The 22,889-nt window shown below is 41.3% G+C and overlaps 1 protein-coding gene across 1 annotated transcript; it reads right to left on the reverse strand.

Moving 5' to 3' along the window:
* Positions 1-1,838: 1,838 nt before the first annotated feature.
* On the reverse strand, positions 1,839-22,567 carry LOC115356518 (5'-nucleotidase-like). Its single transcript, XM_030047719.1, has 9 exons — positions 22,020-22,567; positions 18,751-18,973; positions 14,949-15,137; positions 9,270-9,467; positions 8,251-8,405; positions 7,231-7,339; positions 6,452-6,601; positions 5,590-5,790; positions 1,839-4,133 (listed from the first exon to the last, which is right to left on the reverse strand). The coding sequence occupies exons 1-9, from the start codon at positions 22,365-22,367 to the stop codon at positions 3,958-3,960; spliced, it is 1,749 nt and encodes a 582-aa protein (XP_029903579.1). The 5' UTR covers positions 22,368-22,567; the 3' UTR covers positions 1,839-3,957.
* Positions 22,568-22,889: the final 322 nt, after the last annotated feature.

The raw sequence follows: 22,889 nt of genomic DNA on the forward strand, positions 1-22,889 counted from the left end.
ACCCTAACGACTGCCGTTCACTCCTGGAAATGTGGCCGTAACGACTGTAGTTCACTCCTGGAAACGTGACCTTAACGACTGCCGGTCACTCCTGGAAACATGACCTTAACGACTGTAGTTCACTCCTGGAAACATGACCTTAACGACTGTAGTTCACTCCTGGAAACGTGACCTTAACGACTGCAGTTCACTCATGGAAATGCGGCCTTAACGACTGTCGTTCATCCTGGAAACGTGACTTTAACGACTGCTGCGCACTCCTGGAAATGTGGCCTTAACGACTGCAGTTCACTCCTGGAGTCAGGTGACCCTAATGATCATCCTGGACTCAGGTGACTCTAAAAACCATCGTTAATTCCTGGAGTCAGGTGACCCTAATGACTGTTGTTCACTCCTGGAGTCAGGTGACTACCCCGACACTAACGAAGGTCGTCACATCAGAGAGGAGCAGTAACGAGCCATCGTCCTGGATAATGTCTCCACACAGGATAAATACCTACAAACACCTCCAGTTCCCTTGATTCAACTCTGCAGATAACCATGACCTGAATAAGTGAGAACCTTCACAACTGTGGATCTTCATGTTCATTTTTTTTTCTCTGGTTATCACTCAGTCTGGCCGAGCGTGAAGGGCAATCCTCTGTAGTCCCAGCAGAAAACCAATGTGAAAGTTTGCATCGTTTTGTATTCAGTAGTAAAGCATCTCCATCCATCTGGTGTGTAGTCCAAAACCCCTGTGGGAAAATATGAACGGGCTTTCTGATAAAATCCTGTGGCTGTGTGGAATGTATATTATGTATTTTGTGAGTTTTGATCTTTTCCTTAATTTAATATTTAAGTTTGTGAACAAAATTTGAATCATTAGGGAACACCAACTACAATCAGTGACTTCCTCACACTGCTTACATGTTTTTTTTTTTTTTTTTTTTTTTTAATTACCAGAGCCCCATCTCCTGAAGATGAGCACAAAAACCAATGATCTACTGGGCACCCATGGATAATATTGGATTCCATGTTGAACATTAGACAAAATTTGACGTTGATGTTACAGCCTTTGTGTTCAAATCTGTGCAGTTCAGTTCATTATATATATAAAAAAAGTGCTCTTTTTTCTTAATTAATGACATTGTGAATAAATACTTCTGCCAAACATTATATTTATTTGACCTTTTGGCAATATTTTGTTGTCTGTCTATGAAGAACATCTGAGGACAAATTTCATCACCAGCAAAAATTGGAAACTACAAATTATGCAACAGTTCGACGTGAACATTGAAGCATTAAGAGTTTATTCCAAAATTTTAATTTTCCACAGATTCAAAATAGTGACATCATCTTCAGAATTTAAAGAGCTTCCAAAAAAATAAATTACAAAAATTACAAAAAAAGAAAAAAATCTGTTCTTTAAGATACATTCAGACAAAAATGACATGGACGGATTGAAAGGCTCTTGTTTGCTTGGACCCGCTCAAATGTTGCTCGTGTTTAAAGCAACACCAGAATATTTATGTTGCACTTCAGTGGCAGAGCCGTCACAGCCGGGCATGAAGCCGCCAAAATGACCTGGAGGAATATTTACTGCTCTTAAGGCTTCTGTGTAACATAGAGATTATCTAACCTGGACTAACAGTCTGAATGTCAAAAAACACACTGTCCACGCTGGAAGACAACAAACACACTACCTGTCATTAACCATTATCTTAATTATAAAATAAGTACAAAATACAGTCTATAATTTTGTGAGTCAACAACAGTTCACCTATGATTATGGAGAGTGGACACTAACAGAAAAAGTGATTTATTTTTATTTATGAGGAATTAAAGTTCCTTCTGAGCGGGTTTTCAGTCATATTTTATACAAACTCCCAACTTTTTTTTTTTTTATTAGGTTTTTTATGTTTCTTTTCTTACAAAAAACATTTAAAAGGCTCAGCTGCAGCCACATTAAGGACATTTGGACGGCTAAAGTTCTTTTAAACTTGTTTTTTTTTTTTTTTTACCTTGTGGGGGAAACTAATTTAATTTTCATTGCCCAGGCAGCTCAAAATGACCATCATCATGATTATGTGACCGGTGGGACAGGTTGAGCGTCAGCAGCGAGTCGGTGATTAACTCCCCGGCTGCTGACATTTCCGGAGACATGACGACTTTCGCTTTGTGTTTTGGAACCAAACTTCCCCGACGGAGTTTCAAAAGCCTCCCGACGAGGCAACAAGACAACAAACAGACTCCGAGGCCTTGTTTACAGTAGTTTCATACGCACCATATTCCATATTTTGGACTTGCAACATCATCACAATCTTCCATAGCTATCGCTTTCCTTCATTTTCTACATGATGCTGTGAGAATATTAGGCAGAACAGAATATAAAGTAAAAAGTAAAAAAGAAAAATGAGCCAAGACAACTCCTCATCAAAGCATCAAAAATACAGGATTTGACTTAACTCAGTAAAAGACGGTCACACCCGGAGTGTGTGGGGGGTTACAGGTGGTTTTAATGGCTGTTTACTAATTTGAACTAACTTAAGTCTAATATTTCGGATGTTTTTAAGAGTTGCCGCCTTGGTCCCTTTAGTCGCACCCTCTTTTTTTTGTTTGTTTTGTTTTTCCTAGAGTAAAAGCTCATTTTAATGAAGGAGGATTTTCAGCTGTGTGTATCTTCCGGGGCCGTTCATTCTCAGCTCCAACCAGCAGCTCAATAAGTCACTCTGTCTGACACACACACACACACACACAAAAAAAAAAATCTTTAAAAAAAACTTCAGTGCCCATCGACCTTCAACTATATATTTATCTACTCATGTCACGGTGATCTAACCGAGAAACCATTCACTGACAGTTACCAGTTGATAATTAATCCTGTGGAGTCATCGTCCAAAACCCAGCAGGCGAGCGGCGGCCGGCTCACGGCACAACTGGCAATCAAAGTAGGTTCAAACTCCATTTTCCCTTCTTGTTCTTACCAAACTGATGAAGAATTACCTTCTCAGCCAAATGATGGATGTGGGAAATCGAGACACAGGTAAAAAAAAATAATAATAATAACGACGAGAGGGAGGTGATTACAGTAAGAGCAGATCGCCGTGCCCGACTTCACCGCCGTCCACACTTCTGTTTGTTTGGCCGAATCAGGAATCGAGCCAAAACGCAGCTGCTCACAGTTTATTACGCACCTCATTACAAGCTGCTTCAAGTTCACCTGCAACATCAGACCACGGGCCGGCCACGAGATCGTTTTTTTTTTTTTTTCTTTTTCATACGCACAATGCACTAAATCATGCTCACGAGACGCTAAACCGGGGTCACAAAATCCTAGTTTGTGCACACAACTTACTTATTTTGAGCTGATACTCCCAAATTACTCTGCCTCAGATTGGCTAAACCCAACCCTAATCCTAACCTTAACCAAAAGCAAGGATTACTGTCCAATCAGAGCTGGCCGGGGCGGGGTGTGCACGTCCAGTATGTCAGTTTAGTCTCTCCTCTGCCCACAATGTCACAGACTGGAGCTCCACTGTTGCACCCTGAGAGGTCTGTGTCCAGTTAGCCCAAAAATTCAAAATAAATTAGACCTATTATTATGAAATTTAAAAACAATCATTGCATCCCCGTGTTAAAAATACACCTTATTCATATAACCCTGACATCACAGATGGTCATCAGCCGGGAAAACAGAGAGACTAAAATGTCGATTAAGTTATATGAATTTGAGAGCTTGAAAAGACAATTTTAGAGCACAAAACAGCAAATAGTAAGCACAAATTAGAATTGTTTTTTTTTTTTTTTTTTTTTACCTCATTTTAGTATTTTGTGGGCGTGATTTACGATTTATTTGTGTGCATGAAACAATTAAAAAAAAAGGTTTTCATGGCTTCTCCGGGGCTCAGTAGGTAAAACGACATCAACAAGTGCTTTTTTTTTTTTTTTTTTTTTTTTTGTCGTCTGTAAATTTCAGCGCTAAACGCTCCCACCCAAAGTCCAGAGCAGCGCCGCTGAAGCCAGGAGCAGCAGCGGAGCGGCTCGTCGCTGCCCCCCGCAGGCTGAGTTGAAGATCTTGATGCGTCCCTCCACAGCCGGATGCACCTTCTGCCTCTCCTTGATGTAGTTTGCCAAAACGGAAATGTCCAAATCCCCTGCAGGAGAGACACACAGACAAAAATTTAAGTTTTTAGATCCAAAATCAGATCTTTACAATTTGGAAAAAAGTAATCCGTATACTTACAACTTTACTTACTTTACAAAATAGTTGCTGGCAAAAATTTAAAGCAAATTGTATCATGTTTTAACCTGAGGTAGCTTAACTAAACTCCTCCAGAGAATTATTTGGGATTTTTTTGGAAAGCAACACAAACTTGTAATTGTTTGACTATTGTTTGTCAAGAAATTACAATATTTTTTTTATAGGTTAAAAAAGCAACATTCTTGAACATTTTTCTGGGGTCAGTGATGTTGCTGCTAATATACAGCGAGGCATTGTCAGGGTCAAGGCTCGGTTATATTTCATTTACGTTCGAAAACCTGCGCTGTTCTGCACTTTGGATAAAAGCATCGAACACATGTGTTCATGGTTTGATGGTTGTGTTTTTTTTTTAGTTCTTTTTACACAAACCACGTCAGTTTCCTGTGGATAAAACGTTGTTCGTCCTTCTCACCTCATCATGTAAATCAGCACACATCTGCCTGCAGGCTCAACTCCAACAGGAAACCACATCACAAAAAACTGACTTTCAAACAGATTTATTCCTGGGCAGCAAACCCAACCTGACGGTCACAACCAGCAGGTGAACACACACACACACACACACACACACACACACACTCACACAGCATCTGAGCCCGTGAGACGATACAGCGCAGCAGTTTCTGTTCCGACATCCACAAATAAATATTTTTAAAAAATAATAATAAAATAAATAAAAACAAAATAAAAATACTAAATAATTAATTAATAATAATAATAATAAAAAATAAACTACAGCTACATTTGCAGAACTACAACATAAGAAAAAAATCTATTTTGATAGAAAAATTTGATGAAATCTGAAAATTACAGATTGCATTTTGAGTTTTAAAGAAAGTTTACTTCCTCAATTAATTCCCTTCGAACAGACAGACAGGCAGACAGACAGACAGACAGACAGACAGACAGACAGGTCTCACTTTTCTGTACAGGGCCTCATTTATTAGGCTCACACTGGTTTACTGGTATATTTTTTCTTTTTCTACATATCAAATATCCTCTCGCCCTTTGATTTAACATATATATTTTTAATACTGTTTGCCAGTATCTCTCTCATCTTTTTTATTGTGTATTTGCAGTTTCTCTTTGCTCATTTTGTTCAAACCTGCCATTAAAATATTTTTTTTCCATAGTAACTTCTAATATCCTGAATATCAGAGTAAAATTTGATCTCATCAAATAAAGAAAAACAAACAAACAAACAAAAAAAAACAGTATCAGTCTGGGTCTTACAGTAAAAAACAAACATCACTCTGTATTTCCTCCCGTCTCCACACGCTGCAGAGCCAAACAAACAATAAACAAACAAACACACCCCCGTCTCGCCCGAGCAGCGGCAGGAAACTCACCGCTGTCGTGTTTGAGGTGCTCGTCCTTGAGCATGGTGAAACCGTCCCCCCCGTCCACCAGGTAGGACGGCAGCACCACCCTGTAGACGCCGTCGTCCTGGACGGGCTCGTAGCGAGGAACCCGGCAGGTCGTGCACAAGGCGCTGAGGCTCCGGAGCCGCTGGTACGGAGGCCTGGACAGGTCAAACTCCACCTGGAACCCTGCAGGAGGAACCGGCACACCTTCCCTCAGCTGCAGACTCACGACGTCGAGTTGAAAGTGACATTTACAGAAGGGATTTTTCTCATCTAGCCATTTACACCAGAGTTGTTTGGTAGCTCTTTACTGAACAGTGAGAAACTCCCCAGTAACCATTCTGCAACTACAAATGGACGATTTGTAAAATAAAGTGATGCTTGTTGCCCATTACAGGCGATCATACCATAACTCCTTAACAGCAATGCCAATTACAAACTTTTTACCTCTTAATTCCCCAAAACTGCTTTTATTTCCCCATAAATTCCCCATAATTCTAATATAGCTACATTATAATTTGAAGGCCATAAAATAAAGTGCCACCAAGTTGTTTTACTTGCCCAAATTTAAACATAATGGTTTTGTCTAATTATTTGTGCAACTAAAGGGATTCAATTTTACTCTCTTTTTTCCCACTAATTGTTTTTTTATGTGTGTAATTTGCCTGCATTAAATTAAAAAAATAAGAAAAACCATGACTAACAGGAGAAAATTGATGATTTTCAAACTTCATGCATAAGTCAGGAAAATTTGAGATTTTTTTTGTGCTAAAAATATTCGCACACACACACACACACACACACACACAAACACACACAGATGGAAAGGGGTGTGAAATGCCGGTACCGGACACTTGCAGGAACTCTCCGCTGTTGAGGCCGTATCTCCTCACTGAGTGCTCGAAGGCCTTCCGGAGCGTCGAGCCGCGGAGCTGCAGCAGGTCGAAGGTCCCTCCGAACGGCATGACAGTGATCAGGTCCTCCATGGTGATCGAACCTGCGGCACCACATCGAGGCAAGATGGAAAAAACAAGGACAGGGAATCTGAGCGGGCAAACTGACTAGAAATAATCTCATTGGTTGAGTTAAACCTCAGTGGGCGGAGCCAAAGAACAACAGTGTAGGGAGCGACTGAACGGAAAATATAGGAACTCTGGTCAATATTTAAAGGCCATATTACTTCATTTACTTCATAACATTTTAATACTTTGAAGGTCTTAAAGCCACAATAATCAAAATCAGAGAAAACAACACCCATTTAGACTCAACTGACAAACACGATGAAGATAATTTCAAATAAAATTTAGCTGCAAATTGTGCCGGCCGCAAACTTTACCGTTAAATAACCTCTTATTCAATGTTTTTGTAAAAACATTAATAATAATAATACTAACGATCCCTGGCACCTTTCATACAAAACATGTAGCTTTAAGTGCTTTACAATGAAAAAAAAAAAAAAACTTAAGTGCTTTAATATTAAGATAACAAAGAAAGAGGCCAGAGAAATTAAAAACAGGTCGTCTGTCCTGTTCCCAAGCCACATTTTTCCTGTTTTTGTCCTGATTTCTCCAAGTCCTCATGTCGTATATTTTTCCCTGCACTTCCAGTCAAAAATGGCCGACGCACCGTTCTTGCCGCGCTCATCGATCGGTGCTCGGATGCCTCCTCCGTTGTTGATGCAGGAGCTGACGTGGTTCCACTGCAGCTCATCGGCGTGTCTGATGTTGTTGTGGACCTGCAACCAAGTTCAGTCGGTCAAACATGGTTTTTCTAATAATCTTTACTTGTCCAACAGGCTCTGCTCTCAGTTCAGTTTGGACGACATTCCTAAAGAGCTTTATTAGCCTACCGACGACTCAAAGCGCTTCAGAGTGTTTTGCCTCACGTTCACACACACATTCACACACTGATGCCAGAGGCTACCGTGCAAGGTGCCACGCCGCCCACCAGGAGCAGGGTTAGGGGTTCAGTGTCTTGCTCAAGGACACTTCACCACACCCTGGAGGATCAAACCAGGAACCGTCCGGTTACCAGACGCCCGCTCTGCCTCCTGAGCCACGCCGCTCTGACACTTTTTATTCTGGAGGTTTAAATTTCCGGGTGAAATTGACCTCAACTGATAAAAAATGTTAGAAATTTTGAAGCTAACAGTGCAGCAATACAGTTTTTTTTTTTTTTTTTTTTTTTTTTTTCGCTGGACACTGAGCAGCTGGGCCTGAAGGCGTTTTGGCATTCTTTGGCATTTCTGGCATTTTTCATTTTTAGCGCCTCATATTTTACCATGTTGATATGTTTTTTTCCCTGAATTTTAAATAAAGTGTTATCTTATCTTTTTTATGGTATTAATGGCTTGTTTGGCTGGTTTTAATTAATATGGTTGATTGGTTTTAAACTGTATGAAGTGTGCTCTTGTTGTAAGTTTACACTCATTAATGTCTGTGTTAATGATGTTATGTTCAGTGTCTATGTCTGCCTGTAACGCTGAGCCCGAGGCAAGACAATAAGACAATAACAGCAGATAAAATGAAATGAAATGAAATGAAAAATGAACTCAATCAGCCTTCGTCTAAAAGGTTCATTATCGTGGAGCAGTGCCATGCTGTTGACCCATGAGACCTTCAGAGATCTTCAGAATAAAGCGCTCACCATGGCGTCGCAGATCAGGTTTCCCAGGTTGCACTCCCGGGATCGACACTCGTCGGAAGTCCCGTTGAGGTAGACCAGCGTCTGTCCCACGTACTGGGCCGAGTAGTTGGCCAGGTTCTTCTTCCACTCCTCCACATCGGCAAGAATGTCTGCATCTACAGAGAATTCAAGAGCGGACGTCGTTCAGTTTCCCAAAGATCTTACGTAATAATTAACATTTTCAAATAAATCGACATCCATCTGGCTGTGTGCTATTGATAGTTGATGCACCACCATCATGACTCAACCTATTTATTAATGTATTTGTAGTTTGTTTGGAATAAATAGAAGAAGTTAACACATAAATAAAGAACAAACTTCATCATCAGAAAACCGAAGCCCCACCTCCACTATTTATTATATTATAGCGGTAAACAGTGAGCGCTTAGCAACAATCATGGAGGAAAAAAAAAAAAAAGGCGTTGTCACCGAGAGTCAAACCTGATTTGACCGAATTTGATTTCTAGAGCACTTCTCACAAAGAGGATGGCGACACAGCAACTTAGAAGAAAAAAAAAAAAAGACACAATCACAAATAAAAGCAGACAGAAAAAACGAAACAGGGATGATTAAACACAAGAACTAGAACAAAAACATCACAAAGTCCAAGAAACAGGACAAGCATTAGACTGAAGATAATAAAAAAAATAATAATATATGGCCTGTTGATGTCATCTAACTCTGATACAATGGATATTAATGTAGTTTGATTGAAAAAAAAAATGCTTGCCGTCCCCCTTCTTAACAGTCTTAAAAACACATTTTCCCATAATAGAAAATGGGAAAAAAGAAGATATAAATTGGGGTCAGGAGGTAAATTTAGAAACAAACAAAGCTACCCCCAAAAACTCAACAAGGAAGAGAAAGGAGAAAAAACAGAAACACACAAAGAACAAGTGAGGGAAAAGACTAAACTGGAGCCGAACCCTGTGAAGATGAAAGTGAAAGCGCTGCTCCACCGTTTGTTTTTTCCTCCTTACCCTGAGCCACAGAGCTGTCCAGCAGGATGGGGTTGCCCTCAGACTTGACCACATTGCCCGCGTCGTCAAAGGTCACCTTGAGTTTACCCAAATATTTCCCGAAGGCGTACGCCTGCACGACGGGAACGTCCCGCCCATCGTCCGATTTCACCATGAAGGGGTAAGATCCTGCCGGGGTCTCGTTGGAGGGAGGCGATCCTGGCCAGAGAGAGGAGAGAAAGTGGGAAAACAAACCACGTAACTACAAAAGCCTCTAATCATTCCTAGATCATAACCACACATTTTTCTGGAGGGGCTGGGCGGATACCAATCTGACTGGCTTCTGCAGATATGGACCCATTAGACCCTTCATTGTGGGAGATGTTTTCTTTACCAGACAGCACCTCCATTTTTTTTACATATTTACTTAAACATGCATTGGGTATGTAGCCTATTTTTCCCCATTTGGAGTTATCATATCTGCTAATACTGGAAAAGGCATAATTGTTATTATTGCCTTAGGGGGCCGTTTCCTCTGTGTTTTCCAAATGTATGGCATGTTTTTTTTTTTTTTTTTTTTTTTTTTTTGTAAGGGAGTTGTTCCTCATCCGATGTGAGGGTCCAAGGACAGAGGATGTTGTATTTCCTGTAAAGCCCTTTACGACAAATTTGTAATTTGTGATTCTGGGCAATATAAATAAATAAAATTGAATTGAATTGAACTGAACAAGAACCACACAGGCAATCTCCTTTCAGGAAGGATGCAGCGTCTATTAAACATTCTAATCTAATCTGACGGGGGACGTTCTGAGACTAATGGTGGTCCATCGGATGCGTCGACCTTGCTGAGAGACTGTCAGCTTCCTCCAAGATGGGCTTTTCCTACGTATATATATCAGAGAGTTGTATGGAAAAGCACTTTTAAAAACATCTTTGGAGGACGACTCTCATTTTTACCCGGCCCGCCCCCCGAATGTCTGTACCTTTGTTACGCCCCTGAGCGGTTCAGTCATTACCCAGACTCAGAAACAGGCCCGCCAGCTGCAGATTTCACCACAAATTGCTTTTGATTTGATAAGTCGCACAGAACCGGTTTACATCATGTATCATATTATGTTATATTTAATTATCCCCCGAACCTCTGTGCTTTGCTTTACCACAAAGGTTTTGTGCTGTATGGATTTGGGATTTTCAGATTACACAAAATGTTCACTTTCTGATTTAGAGACTTCAAACTTTCCTGCACAGATTCCACTAACGCCTCTAATTCCTCCTTCTGTTTTTATTTTCTAATGAGGCTTTCTTTCTTGAGCTGTAATTTCCTTTAATCTGAGGGTTTATGTTTGGAGGTGGCTTTATATTTAGAAGAGCTGGGCTCACTATGTCCTGCTAGATCTGCGTCCTTGCATTTCATTATTCCTCTCAGCCGCTGATGATTTGTTACGTAACACCAGGCTCAGGGTCTTTACAATTTCCTGCCAAAAAATTAATGAGTGCTGTAATTACAGACAATTCAATATGCACAGGCTTATTATCACTATTTGGGAAACACTGTCTTCATTAAAATATCATCAGGAATTTGCACTGGCATTTTTTTTTATCAAATTACAAAGATGAAAGATTCAAATGGGATTAAAACCACCAGTACCAGGCGATGTAAGTCTCAAGGGTTTTAAATAACACTGCTGTTGCAATTTTGGTGGCTTACTTCTTGCTTGCGTAGGTTTTGTTCATTAGTTCATGAGCTCATTTGGTCATTTACAGTAATATGTCTCTCCTGACCCATTGCCCTGTGCGGGTGAAAGGTCATAGGCATGGCAGGAACACTGTGAAACAAGATGTTTTTGTTACCAGAGCTGCAGTTCTGATAACAAACATTTTGATGAAGCCAAGATAGCTCAGCATGTGGCCTCCATCGGGGCTCTGTTCTTTCTTCTCCGGCCCCTTGAAACCAGTTCAAACCCTACAGGGCGATTTACAAAACACTTGGCTTGGTTGATAGTTGCTTTGGTCTGACTGTATATGGGTGGGAGCCTCAAATTATCTATGTAGCAGTCTGCAGCTACAAAGTTTTGAACAAACAAAGCATGTAATGTAGGTTTTGCTACTCTGGTACTGTCAGCCAAAACATAAAATTTTAACACATTAATTAGATGGCACAAGTGCTAATTATGTAGTGTAATTGAACATTTAAAATGTCTCTAAAATCTCTTTCAACGCCAGTGATAGATGCAACTGAGACGCTTATGCTTGCAATCTTTGAAGTCTAAGTGCTAGTTGGCTAAAAAGCTCTCGTTAATTTTGCGGTAGCCACAGAAGGAAATTACATCAGTCGGAAAACAAGGAAGCAAACAAACTGTGACTGTGTAATGTTCACCGGCAAGCTTGTTGAGTCTCCACAAGTCCGATGATTTTCCCTGGTTGCTCAGCATGTGGTAGATATTTACCTTCAGGGCTTTCTGGCAGAGAGGTTTTCTAACCCTAACCCTATCCCTTAGAAATAGAGCGGCTTTTGGTGGAAATAGAGAGGCTTTCTAGTAGAAAGCCCTACAGGCAAACTTCTCCCACAACTGGTTGCTCGGCTCTGTGGGAAATCAATTGGCTTCCAGTGACTTGTTCAACGTGCTCATCACAGTGTGAACATGCAGTTATTTTTGTTTTCCTACAATAGAATTTCACAGAATTTTGTCATCATTGCTTGCTGGAACATGTGTCTTTGAACCATAGCTGGAAATGAATGGCGCAAGTCTCACAACACTTTGGGATAAGTCTTTCAACACTGGCATTTGTTTTATTGATGACAACACCACACAAAGCCTTCCATGTCTACTTGAGTCACCAGTGAGATTTTGAAGAAAATGAACTCACCGATTTTGAGCCTTTATGGTCTCTTTAACAGACCGACAGACTGTGCGCTCCTTGCTCTGGAGAAACACTCTTTATTTTCCTGAACTTTCCATGGAGCTGACATGTATGAAACGTACACTTCTTTTGCTTGGCCAGCGACTGTTCTGCGCTGTTTACATATGCATCACTATAGTTTTATTTATGAGGCCCAACAGCACCGAGAGCATGTTTACTCTGGAGAAGACCACGAGTCAAATATGCAGTACAAAGACTCAAAGTTTCCTGCCAAACCCCCCTCACCGAACCTCCCCAAAATATGAAGCAGCTTAGCAGACAGCGCTGCAAGCCTTTGAACAAAATACACTGACAAGAGCCACCATTACAAAACCTGAAAACTGTGAGGAACCCTTTACATTATTACTGTCATTAGTCATAATAGTTGCAGTAGTACCACTAGTACTGGCAATAGTGCAAATAGTCATTGTAGCAGTAGATTAACAGGTGTAGTAAGCAGTGTTTTCCTTTGCTTTTAGGGTACTTAGGCTTAGTTTAAAGGGACAGTCCACCCATTCTGAAAAAACTATGCTCACCGTTAGCCTCTTTCCCCCCGGCTACCATTCCTAAACAATACCTGCCTTCATTCATTCAAACGGCTGAAGAAACATAGTTTGAAGTTTTTAACAAAATGACAACATGCGGTCATGTGTCCAATGAAGAAAACAAACAATAGTAAACTCATGCAATCCACTTCCATATTGGTGGCTACTGCATATCATTTCTCAAAATGGGTCAACTACCCTTTAAAAGCTTAATTATCCCACCAGTAATTGCCCCGTTTGAACCCTATAGGTTTGTATTTTGATTGATATTGTACATTTTCACAAAATCATCAGTCTATATCCACACAGTCGGAATTTGACTGAAGGCAATCAAAGGCAGTCAGTCTTGAAATTCGGGTTCTTTGTTATTGCTATATTCCAACAGCACTGACATATCTATGGAGATTCTGTTGAATGTGTTGGCTGACTATCAACAAATGTGTTGGCCTAGCTCACTGCAGGAGGGCCATTATGAAACCCACCAGAGTTCTGGGCAAGCTCCGCTCACAGGGTGGAGGTTAGGGTTCAGGTTGGGTCTATCCAAAGGAAGTGTGACCAATTAATCTTAACCCATTTTGTAAAAATTGTTCATTAAAAATAACCCATTTTAGTAAAAACAGGTTGGCTGGACCTGCAGCATGAAGGTCCAACAACAATCAGACTTTAAAGAGAAAACAAAAACAAAAAAAGGAAGCGGGCTAATTGTAGTGCCAGGTGTTCACAACCAAATTGGAGCATCATCATCAACAACTTTGCCAAGAGAAACGTTTGGCCTTTAGGACAAACGCCAACAACCAGACGCCATGAAGTAGGACTGCATCTACCACTGCTGGATTATGTTGACTCTTGGAATACGATTTGTGCTGTCACCTGCTCATGACTCGCTCCACGTGCCTCTTATGAAACCTGCATGAAGTCTACAAATGCAAATCAAGTCAGATTTGACAGGTTGTGGCATCTGCTGAGGTGTTTGGCAGTACACTCTGTAATTTTACACAGTGTAGAAAGAAATGAGCCTGATGTTCTATTTGTCAGAAGATTTACCGTGTGAACGATTGAATTAGTAATTCATGCTGGATACATGGTGGATGATTAGTGCATATGAGTTTGTGTGTGTGGTGTCATTTCAATGTTTGAGTACTGCTTTAAGGAGACTATTAGTTACCACAAAAGCTGTACAGAGCAGGGTTTCTACACTTACTTGCCAATTCATTATAAAAGTTTTCCATGACTTTTCCATAGCTACATAACAGATCTCCATTCTGTTTGTTTGTCTGGCGAGTGTTTCGTTGTCCATGTGCTTTTTCCCCTTTGCATGATTAACTAACAGTCTAGCAAAGGTTGGCATGGTACGTAATTCAGAGTGTGAAACAGAAGGTGGAAATCACACAGAGTTGAATTGAGGGCAGCTGGACTTGTATGTAGACTCTCAAGGACATTTCACTTCTCATCCAATAAACCAACATGTGAACGTTATGGTCGTCGCAGGAGTGTCCCTCCTTGAAATTTTGGTTCTTTATATTTCAACAACATATTGACATAGTGTCTGTTTTCTTTCAGGTGCAAGGTTACCATTTGTCTTCAACGCTGGCCTGTCATCCGGTCCCAGGAAGCTGACCATTCACTCTTGACCCCTCCTGGAGTCAGGTGACCCCAAAAATTACCTTCATTCCCAGAGTCAGGTGACCCTAACGACCTTCATTCACTCCTGGAGTCAGGTGACCCCAACAATTAACTTCATTCCCAGAGTCAGGTGACCCTAACGACCTTCATTCACTCCTGGAGTCAGGTGATCCTAACAACACCTAAGATGGTCATCACAACAGGGAGGAGGACTAATGAGCCCACAACCTAAATAATGTACCCACACAGGTTAAATACCTGGAACTCCCCACCGGTCTGTCCGAAGCTTCTTGGATGAGAAGTGAAACGTCTTTGGGAATCTACAAACGAGTCCAGTTGCCCTCGATTCAAATCTATGTGGATACCCAGAACCCGTGTGAACGTGTGATTCACAGGTCTGGAGCCAGGCTACTGATTTCCAGGAAATTTAAAAAAAAATCTTAAATGTTTTCCCTTAATCTCTTTGTGTTTGCCTCCCTTATCAAGATCATAATCGTTTCGTTTCCATTTCATAATTTTCCAAAACAATACCAGGCATGGGAAACACATTTTCAAATCCCATGACTTCTCCAGGATTTTCATCAGAAACCCTGATAGAGGGAATTAGTAGCAGTGTTATTCATGTCTCTACCTGTATAGAGGAACGTGTTGGTGTGTCCACCGATGACAACGTCGACACCGCGGACCCTTCTGGCGATCTCCTGGTCCACAGGGAAGCCGGAGTGACCAAGAGCGATGATCTTATTGACCCCCAGCGTGAGCATCTTGTCCACCTGCAGCTGCAGTGCCTCCACCTCGTCCTCGAACCTCAGGTGTGGTCCTGGAGAACACGGGGATGGGGTCAATACTTACGACAATTATCATCGGTACAAATGTCAAAGATGCCTGAACTTTGAATTAGCAACTGGTTTTCCATCTGAGCACTTTAAAACAAATTATAATACATCAAATTAGAAATGGTGAATGGGAAAGGCAAATTTCTCTACGATGTCTTAAGTTTGCATAGATGTTTTTAGGCTTGTGTACAGAAGAAATGTTACTTCTCAATAAAGGAAATGTGCAATAAATAAATGTGAACACAACTGAATAAATAAGTATGCTGGCTTAACACAACTGAGCCAATAGATGGTTCCTTCTGAGTGCACAACAGCTGAAAAGCGTCTTGTCTGTGAACGATCTATCCACCAAAACCTCCAGAAACACACTGTCTATAACTGTGTATAACTGTCTATAACATTTATAAGCTGGCCATGAGTTGCTGACCAAATATGACCAAATGCATTTGTTAGTGTTTAACCTTCATCAGCATGAGGTATGACCCACATTAGCTGACAACCATATGTTTCTCTTATGAAGGTGTTTCCTGATACAGTCCTGCAGCTTAGACAAAGGATATGATTCAGGGCCTTTAACCGCTGCTTTCTCCTCTTGGGCTATCAGTGTTGCTTTGCTTCCAACATGTGCATACGGTAGTTTTAACATAGCTGTGGTTTGCTTTCTTTGCATTAAGTCCGATTCAGGGGGCTTTATGATCCCCACTGGATCTGGCAGGGGCCTCATTTGAGTAGCACCCTAGATCAGGAGGACCTTGGAGAAGTGCTTGTTTGGCAAAGTCTTAAGCTAATGTAGGCAAGTTTCTTTCAACACAGTTTTATCTTATGTGGTAAAATTCAAAGTTGGAGTAGTGTTCATTTGTAAAAGGTACTGTGCATGGAGGAAAAGGCCTGGGAGAAGGTTAAGTACACACAGAAAGGCCATTAGACAATGAGAAATTTTCTATTCGTTCACTGCCAAAGACAACTTACACAGTCACACAGCCAAAACAAAGGCAGACTGAAGGAACAAAAGCTACAGAAAAGTTATTAGATCAAGTGAAGGATAAAACTGTGAATACTGGGTGTATTTTTGAGTGACGCTGAGAGCTACGGGACTTGAATGTCTCCAAAAGTGACACTGAGGTAAACCGACTTGTTCTACATCAGTTGACTGTTTATTTCAGGACATTGGTCGTCTTACATGTGTCTCTGTTGTGGGCCATGAGCATGAACATGGGAGGGTGAGCGGGAGGGGAGATGCTCCTGTCCAAAATCTAAAGAAAATTTCTCCAGCAGCTTCAAACTCCTGCTCCATTCTCATTGCTGCGCTGCTTTAGTGATTTATTCTGCTGAAGGCAACCCGGCACGATGCCTCAGAAACCTCAACAAAAGACAGAGAAAGGTATGCACCCTCCTCTCCTCTTTGCATTAGGATGGACGGAGGACAGAGGATAGATACTAGATGAACCGAGACCCAAGCCTCTGGTTCCGCCTGTTTGGTTTTCTGCTCTCGGCCGGCTTATTTCCAATGATGCTGCTCCTGCACGCATACGCAGTCTCAAGGGACATGATTTTCCCCCACAGCCTGGGCCGACACATACCCTCATCCAGAGGTGCATGCAAATCCAATTCAGCTGCACATCTCTACTGCAGCAAATAACACATCTATATCTCAAGACCCCCATTCTACAAGGCAGAGGATAATTTTGTTAGCTTCTCGCTGCCATCACCAAGCTCTGACAAAAAAGTCCTTGGTTGTGAGGATGTAATTATAATTTAATCATATGACCCATGCCTTCAGAGCTCTTTACCTATTGGTCAATTCCCCGTTGCCTTTAATGCACGCCAAGCTGGGCTACTTGGTGTCTTTTTCGAGAGGAGGAAACAATTAGACATCTGTTCCTCGGTTAATGGGACATCTAAGTCTCACATGGAGAAGGACCCTATTCCACTCAAAAGCCTCCCTCCATTTCAATGTATTGAACATCTTAACTGGCCTGAACTCAACGCAGAGTTTCTGGTCATATCATATGAAGACTGTCATATGTTCGGGGACTCATCAGATCTCAGAAAATAAATTCAACACTGCCTTTTTGCCTTGTAATCTCCAATCACCGCACCACCGATTCTGCTGCAAGTCAAGCGGATAAAGCTACGTTTTCCTGCTTTTGACCTCTGGGTTTAAAAGGTTTAAATGTTCAGTCCCCATACACGACAACTTTACTGAAACATTTTCCTAATTGCGTTTTTCTTTACATCTACAGTGCACACAATAACCACCGCCCACCATCTCCGCTAAGTCCACAAGTCAGCACTAACAGTCTCATTCCAGTGCAATTCTCTCTTTTCAGCTATTGATCATGCCATTAATTTGATTGGAGTTGCTGCACAGGCTGTGCTAGGCAGACATCACAGATGGTTTTAGCCTCGCTTCAGCCCCTGTTTTATGTTCGGTGGGATTTGGAGGTTTATTTTTTTATTCTGGGAGTCTTTTTTTCAGAGTCAGTGACCAGGAGGACTTCTGGACTCAGAGGCTTGGAAATGATCCACCCCGTTGAGGATCCGACCATATGGTATGTGCAATATGGGGTCAAAAGTACACAGTAGTATGTTGCAGCAGTATCCAATGAAGCGGCATTCAGTATAACTAAAAAAGGTCAATCTTCAGCTGCACAAATCATGGCTGTCATCTGGTAGAAAACCTAGAAATTCAGTACTCTATTAATCCATCATGATTTGATTTTATTAATGTAATGCAGGAGCTGTTAACATCTAATACTGCATCAATTTATTAGCTGTATAAATCAATCACTCTCAGGCTTTGCAGCTTTACATACCTTTATGATTTCATGGCAGCAGCATGCCAAGTCATGAATTCTGAATTTGCATACAGATATCAGCATGCCATCTCAGCACTTTGAAACCTTATTGCAACAATAGCAGGATTTGATTTGACGCAATTAAATTGTGTACTGCTCAAACATTTCTTTCTATTTATCTACTTGGTGCCGTAACTGATTGTGGGTGAGTTACTTCTTTCTTGAGGAGGATATGAGATGTTTTCATTTCCTTTAAAAATGTCTGTGCTTGATGGGGTCAGTGCTAAAGTTAGTCTCTTATTTTCACTTACACTTTTTATTTATTCAGATGATCTAAATCTTTCCATGATTAAAATGCAGCAAACAACCCCGGAGACTGGCTGACCGCTGCAGCCTGTTCATTAGCCTGCATCTCTAAACCAATGGGAAGCCCCCCCCCAGAGGTTGTAAAGTGTGATTTTTCCAGCTGCACGCTCCAACAACTTCTTCAAATCAATATTTTCATGAATTAAAACGATTGAAATCTCTCAGGGACAAACAGGATTCCGGGAGGCTGTTTAGTCCAAACAACCGTGCGGATGCAAATATATCACTGCAACATCTCACAACTGGAAAATGTGCTTGACATTTAGGTCAAAACAGCAGCTTATGCTAAAAAGCAGTGAGCCATGAAAACAGGAGTGAGAAAGCGAGAGAGCGAACTGGTTCATATGCTGCAATATTTATAATGTGCAAGTGAAAAACATGACAAAAACATGACAAAGAGAGAGAGAGAGAGAGACCATCCAGTTCACGTTACCAGACTGTGAGAGTGCAGGAGTTTCCTGGGACGTGTATCCCACCACGCCCACCTTCTGATTGTCTATATCAAATATCTTAAACGGTGAATAAAGGCCGCCAAACTTTGAGGTCAGAGTTTGGTCCGGCTTGATATTTGCGCCGAGAACCGCACATCTGACATCGCCTAGGAACGGACTGATGAGCCCGTCCACCTCGTTGTCAAACTCGTGGTTCCCAAAGGCCTGAAACGCAGAAAAAAGGCAAGTAAGGAATTTGGTCCCAAAACTGGATTTGCATCACATAATAGTTCTGTAAAAAAATGTCTTCACACTGCGATAGAGAGCACACAAACACATACGGAACCTTTCAAAGGCTTGGCGTTTGCTCACAAACTGACACATTTACAGACTCAAGACTTATTTTGCAAGATCCATCCTTTGACGTAAACCTTGATAACTAATCTCTGCTAACAGGGCATTTGTATGTGGGAGACAAAGAGCACGTACATGAGTGTTTTTGTCTCGGACAACCAAAAAGGCTTTCCCATCGAGTGATCTTTGATGGGGTTCCTCCACATTTTTCTTTTCAGAATATCAGATTTCTTTCCTCAGACATTGGTTTTGTATAATCTGGATTAAATATTGAGGACGGCGCTCAGTATGATCAGTGGTTGAAATGAATACTGGTAGATTACTTCTACAAGTAGAAGTCAAAGTACCTCTGAAAAACTCAAGTAAAAAGCAGCCTCACAGTGAAAGCTACCAAGTAACTTTTTAGAGAAACAACCAGTGTTACATGTGATTTTTTTTCCCATGTAATTTTTTAAGGACGAGCACGGAGATCAAACCTCACTCTTGAAACTGCAACATAAAACGCACAAAGAGCCAGATTAGTCTTTCCTAGCAATGAAATGAGTTACAATCCTTCAGTAACTACACGTTTAAGTAAAGATAAAATTACCGAGCATTAAAATACTCAAATGATCAAAATCGCAATAGGGCCAAGTGCAATACCCTAACGGCAGGAGCTGCAAATTTTTTTGATAAAGGTGATAAAGGTGTGACAATAAACTTTGTTGTAAATAAAGTATTATGCTGCTAAAGAGACGCTCTGGCCTGCAAAATGTATTATCCAGATTTAAGAAAACACATCTGTATGGTACTGACGTCAGCCAAAATCACATTATCGTCATTTTATCAGGTTTTTCATTTGTACTAAAATTGTGAATAACATATCGAAACTGCAGTATCTGTAAACTTTAGCACAGAATGATTTTTTGAACCATCTCATTCTGGAGCTGAACATTATTGTAGATAACAGCTCTGCATATTTTAGAGGCGGGGTGGTTGGAAAAGACTAAAATGTAAGATAAAGGTTCAAGTCTCCAGTGATCCCGGCCTCTGACTCTTCCTGTGGAGGAAAGTCGGGAAAAAAAGAACATTTAGCAAACAATGACCAATTGTTTGATATTTTTTTTTAACTTTGCGATAAGGAAAAATTCCAGAGAGCTTTTCCAGGAGTTCACAGGAAGACTTATCATCCCGCTCAATTAAAGAGGTCTGGCCGAGTCTCGTAACTCAAAGCAGTTTATCTGAACTGTGGAGCGTTTCCTCCTTTGGTCTGGCATCGAAACAGCTGCACTGAGGTAACCACGACATATGAGCTGCAGTGAGGTTTGTTAGATGTGAGAGCGTAATCCACGCCAAATACAGGAAATCACACGAGGCTTTCTGGGTAGAGGAGACAGATGTGGATGTCACACTGTGAGCAGCTCTGCATGCTTGGGTGGGAAAGTGAGCTGCAGCCTGAACTGAACCTCACACTCAGCTGTTTCGTCATTTGTGTCCTTAAATGAACGCCAGAGAATGTAAATTACAACAAAAGGCAGAGACATCATGCTTTCCTAAACTGACAACAGCTGGAGGTATGTTTGTCACATGGAGGATCTGTCATTTTGGGGTCAAACTCCCTGACAGACAACAAAACAGCATTTGTTCTCATTTGCTGCGTTCAGGATTGGAAATTTAAATCAGAGGCCATTAACATAAAGCTGATGTAAAGGCACAGAAACGGTACAGAGGGCAGATTCATGGCTGGCACAAGAGCCGATCCATTAGCCGTTTCTATCTGACTCCCTCCTGTTAAGATAATTAAAATCTACTGAGGCCTGGAGACCCGAGTCTATAAATCACATGTTGGGAAGGTCTGACTCACCTGCTAGTGACACCATAACCCTTTTTCCTACAGCAGTTTTAGTGATGTTTGATTTGTCTAAGGCACAAAATCTGAACCTAGGATCACCATCAGGTCCAACTGGCAGGATTACAGGCCCTCACTTAGATTCCCTAATTAAAAAAATCCATATCCCTTTAATATAAAGATGCACAATGTGTCTGTGGTGGTCAAATGTGAGTTTATTGCTTCCCTGCTGTAATTTTTTTCTTTTCTCCTATGGTATCACAACAATATCTCTAAAAAGCCCCTGAAATGACCTATTTGCTGTGACATTTGCTGTGACACAGTACAGTAAATTCATCACATCATTCCTGTAATTCTTCATTGTAAGGGGTAGGCAAAATGGTTGGGTGATAAATTAACAAAACTGTAATTATATAAAGCAACTTTAACCGCGCAAATCAAAAGAAAAAAGATGCAAGTCCACTACCCTCTTAACATTTTATTATTTTGTGCTCTTTCATAAAAAAGAACTCGAGCACTACTGTAGTGATTTGTAAACACAAATATCACAGCAAAACATTAAGTTCTAATAGAAGTATTATAGGAATATTAGTCATATCATAGGAGATTTTAAACAAATAATCAACTATAGGCTAGCAGATGTATATTATAGGAATGATGTAGTGATACTATAGCAGATAAAGGACTTTTAAGTTAGCTGAAGTGCTACAGATACACTTTAAATCCCTTTAGGAACAGTACAGTAATAAGAAAAAACACATCAAATACCAGTATAGACTCACTGTTTTGTATCACAGACACTATAAACCCCCAATGGCGATATAGTAGAATCACAGGAGTTTAAAAAAAAAAAAAAAAAAAAAAAAAAAACCACCATTAAGTATAAAAAGGTCCGTATGAATACACCACTGAGAGTTGGACACACTGTAAATCCTCACGTGTTTTTTCCCAGCCTTTTCTATTTTGTTTTCTAATTCTGTTTCTGTTTTCCTCTGCTGTTTTAGACGGGACAAGACATATGATCGCTTGGCTGCTGCTGGTTAGTAACATTTCATTACCACTAATTAAAGAGTTAATTAGGCTTCTTACCATGGCATCATAATTGAGTTTATTCATGAAATGCGCAGCCTCAGCGCCCTTGTAGTAATTGAACCAGACGGTTCCCTGGAACTGGTCTCCGGCGTCCAGCAGCAGGACGTTCTTCTCCGCAGCCCGGATCTCCTTGATTTTGGTGGCTCTTCTGGCCACCCCGGCGAAACAGTTCCCCTTGGTGCACTTGCCGGACTGCGCGTTGGTCTCCTCCACCCTGGCGTGCACGTCGTTGGTGTGGAGCAGAACCAGGTCCCAGTTTGCCGAGGTGAGGATGGAGAAGTCCAGGACGCAGAGGCAGAGGCAGAGCCGCGGCAGGGCGCTCCGCACCGGGCGCAGCGCTCCCATCTCTCCACGGAGCGCCAAAGACTCGAGGTGGAAGCCGGGCACGGTGACTGCTGCTGAGGCGTTTTCTCTCACATGACCCGCCGGGATCTTTGTCCTCTCCCCGTCGTCTCCTGTTTTGTTTTTTGTTTTTATGTGGTGAGAATTAATAAGAATAATTAAGACCAGCCCTACCCACAGTACATGCTGGAGGCTGCGCGCCTGACGCACACGTTCAACTACACTGTGTGTGAGTGAGAGAGAGAGAGAGAGAGAGAGAGAGAGAGAGAGAGAGAGAGAGAGAGAGAGAGAGAGAGAGAGAGAGAGAGAGAGAGAGAGAGTTTAACGCAAGGGCGCCTGTGGAAGTGTGAGGGAGGAAACCAGGGACGATTTGATTTTTTTTTTAATCTCAAAAAAAAAAAAAAGTGTTCGTGTAGTCTCCGCCTTTTTAAAGTGCCTTTTGCACATTTTAAACACTGTTTAACAAAAACTACACACTGTGGCGTGTGTGCAGGGGGCTTTTTGACGCACATCCTCACCGCGACC

Source organism: Myripristis murdjan, chromosome 24 (assembly GCF_902150065.1).
Source record: "Myripristis murdjan chromosome 24, fMyrMur1.1, whole genome shotgun sequence".
Classification (NCBI taxonomy): Eukaryota; Metazoa; Chordata; class Actinopteri; order Holocentriformes; family Holocentridae; genus Myripristis; species Myripristis murdjan.

Excerpts from the sequence above, each read along its gene's own strand:
- LOC115356518 (XM_030047719.1), bottom strand. The coding sequence starts at position 22,367 with ATGGGAGCGCTGCGCCCGGTGCGGAGCGCCCTGCCGCGGCTCTGCCTC. Across the intron at positions 8,406-9,269 it reads GGACAGCTCTGTGGCTCAGG|ATGCAGACATTCTTGCCGAT; the intron begins GTAAGGAGGAAA and ends AATTCTCTGTAG. Across the intron at positions 6,602-7,230 it reads CGATGAGCGCGGCAAGAACG|GTTCGATCACCATGGAGGAC; the intron begins GTGCGTCGGCCA and ends GTGGTGCCGCAG.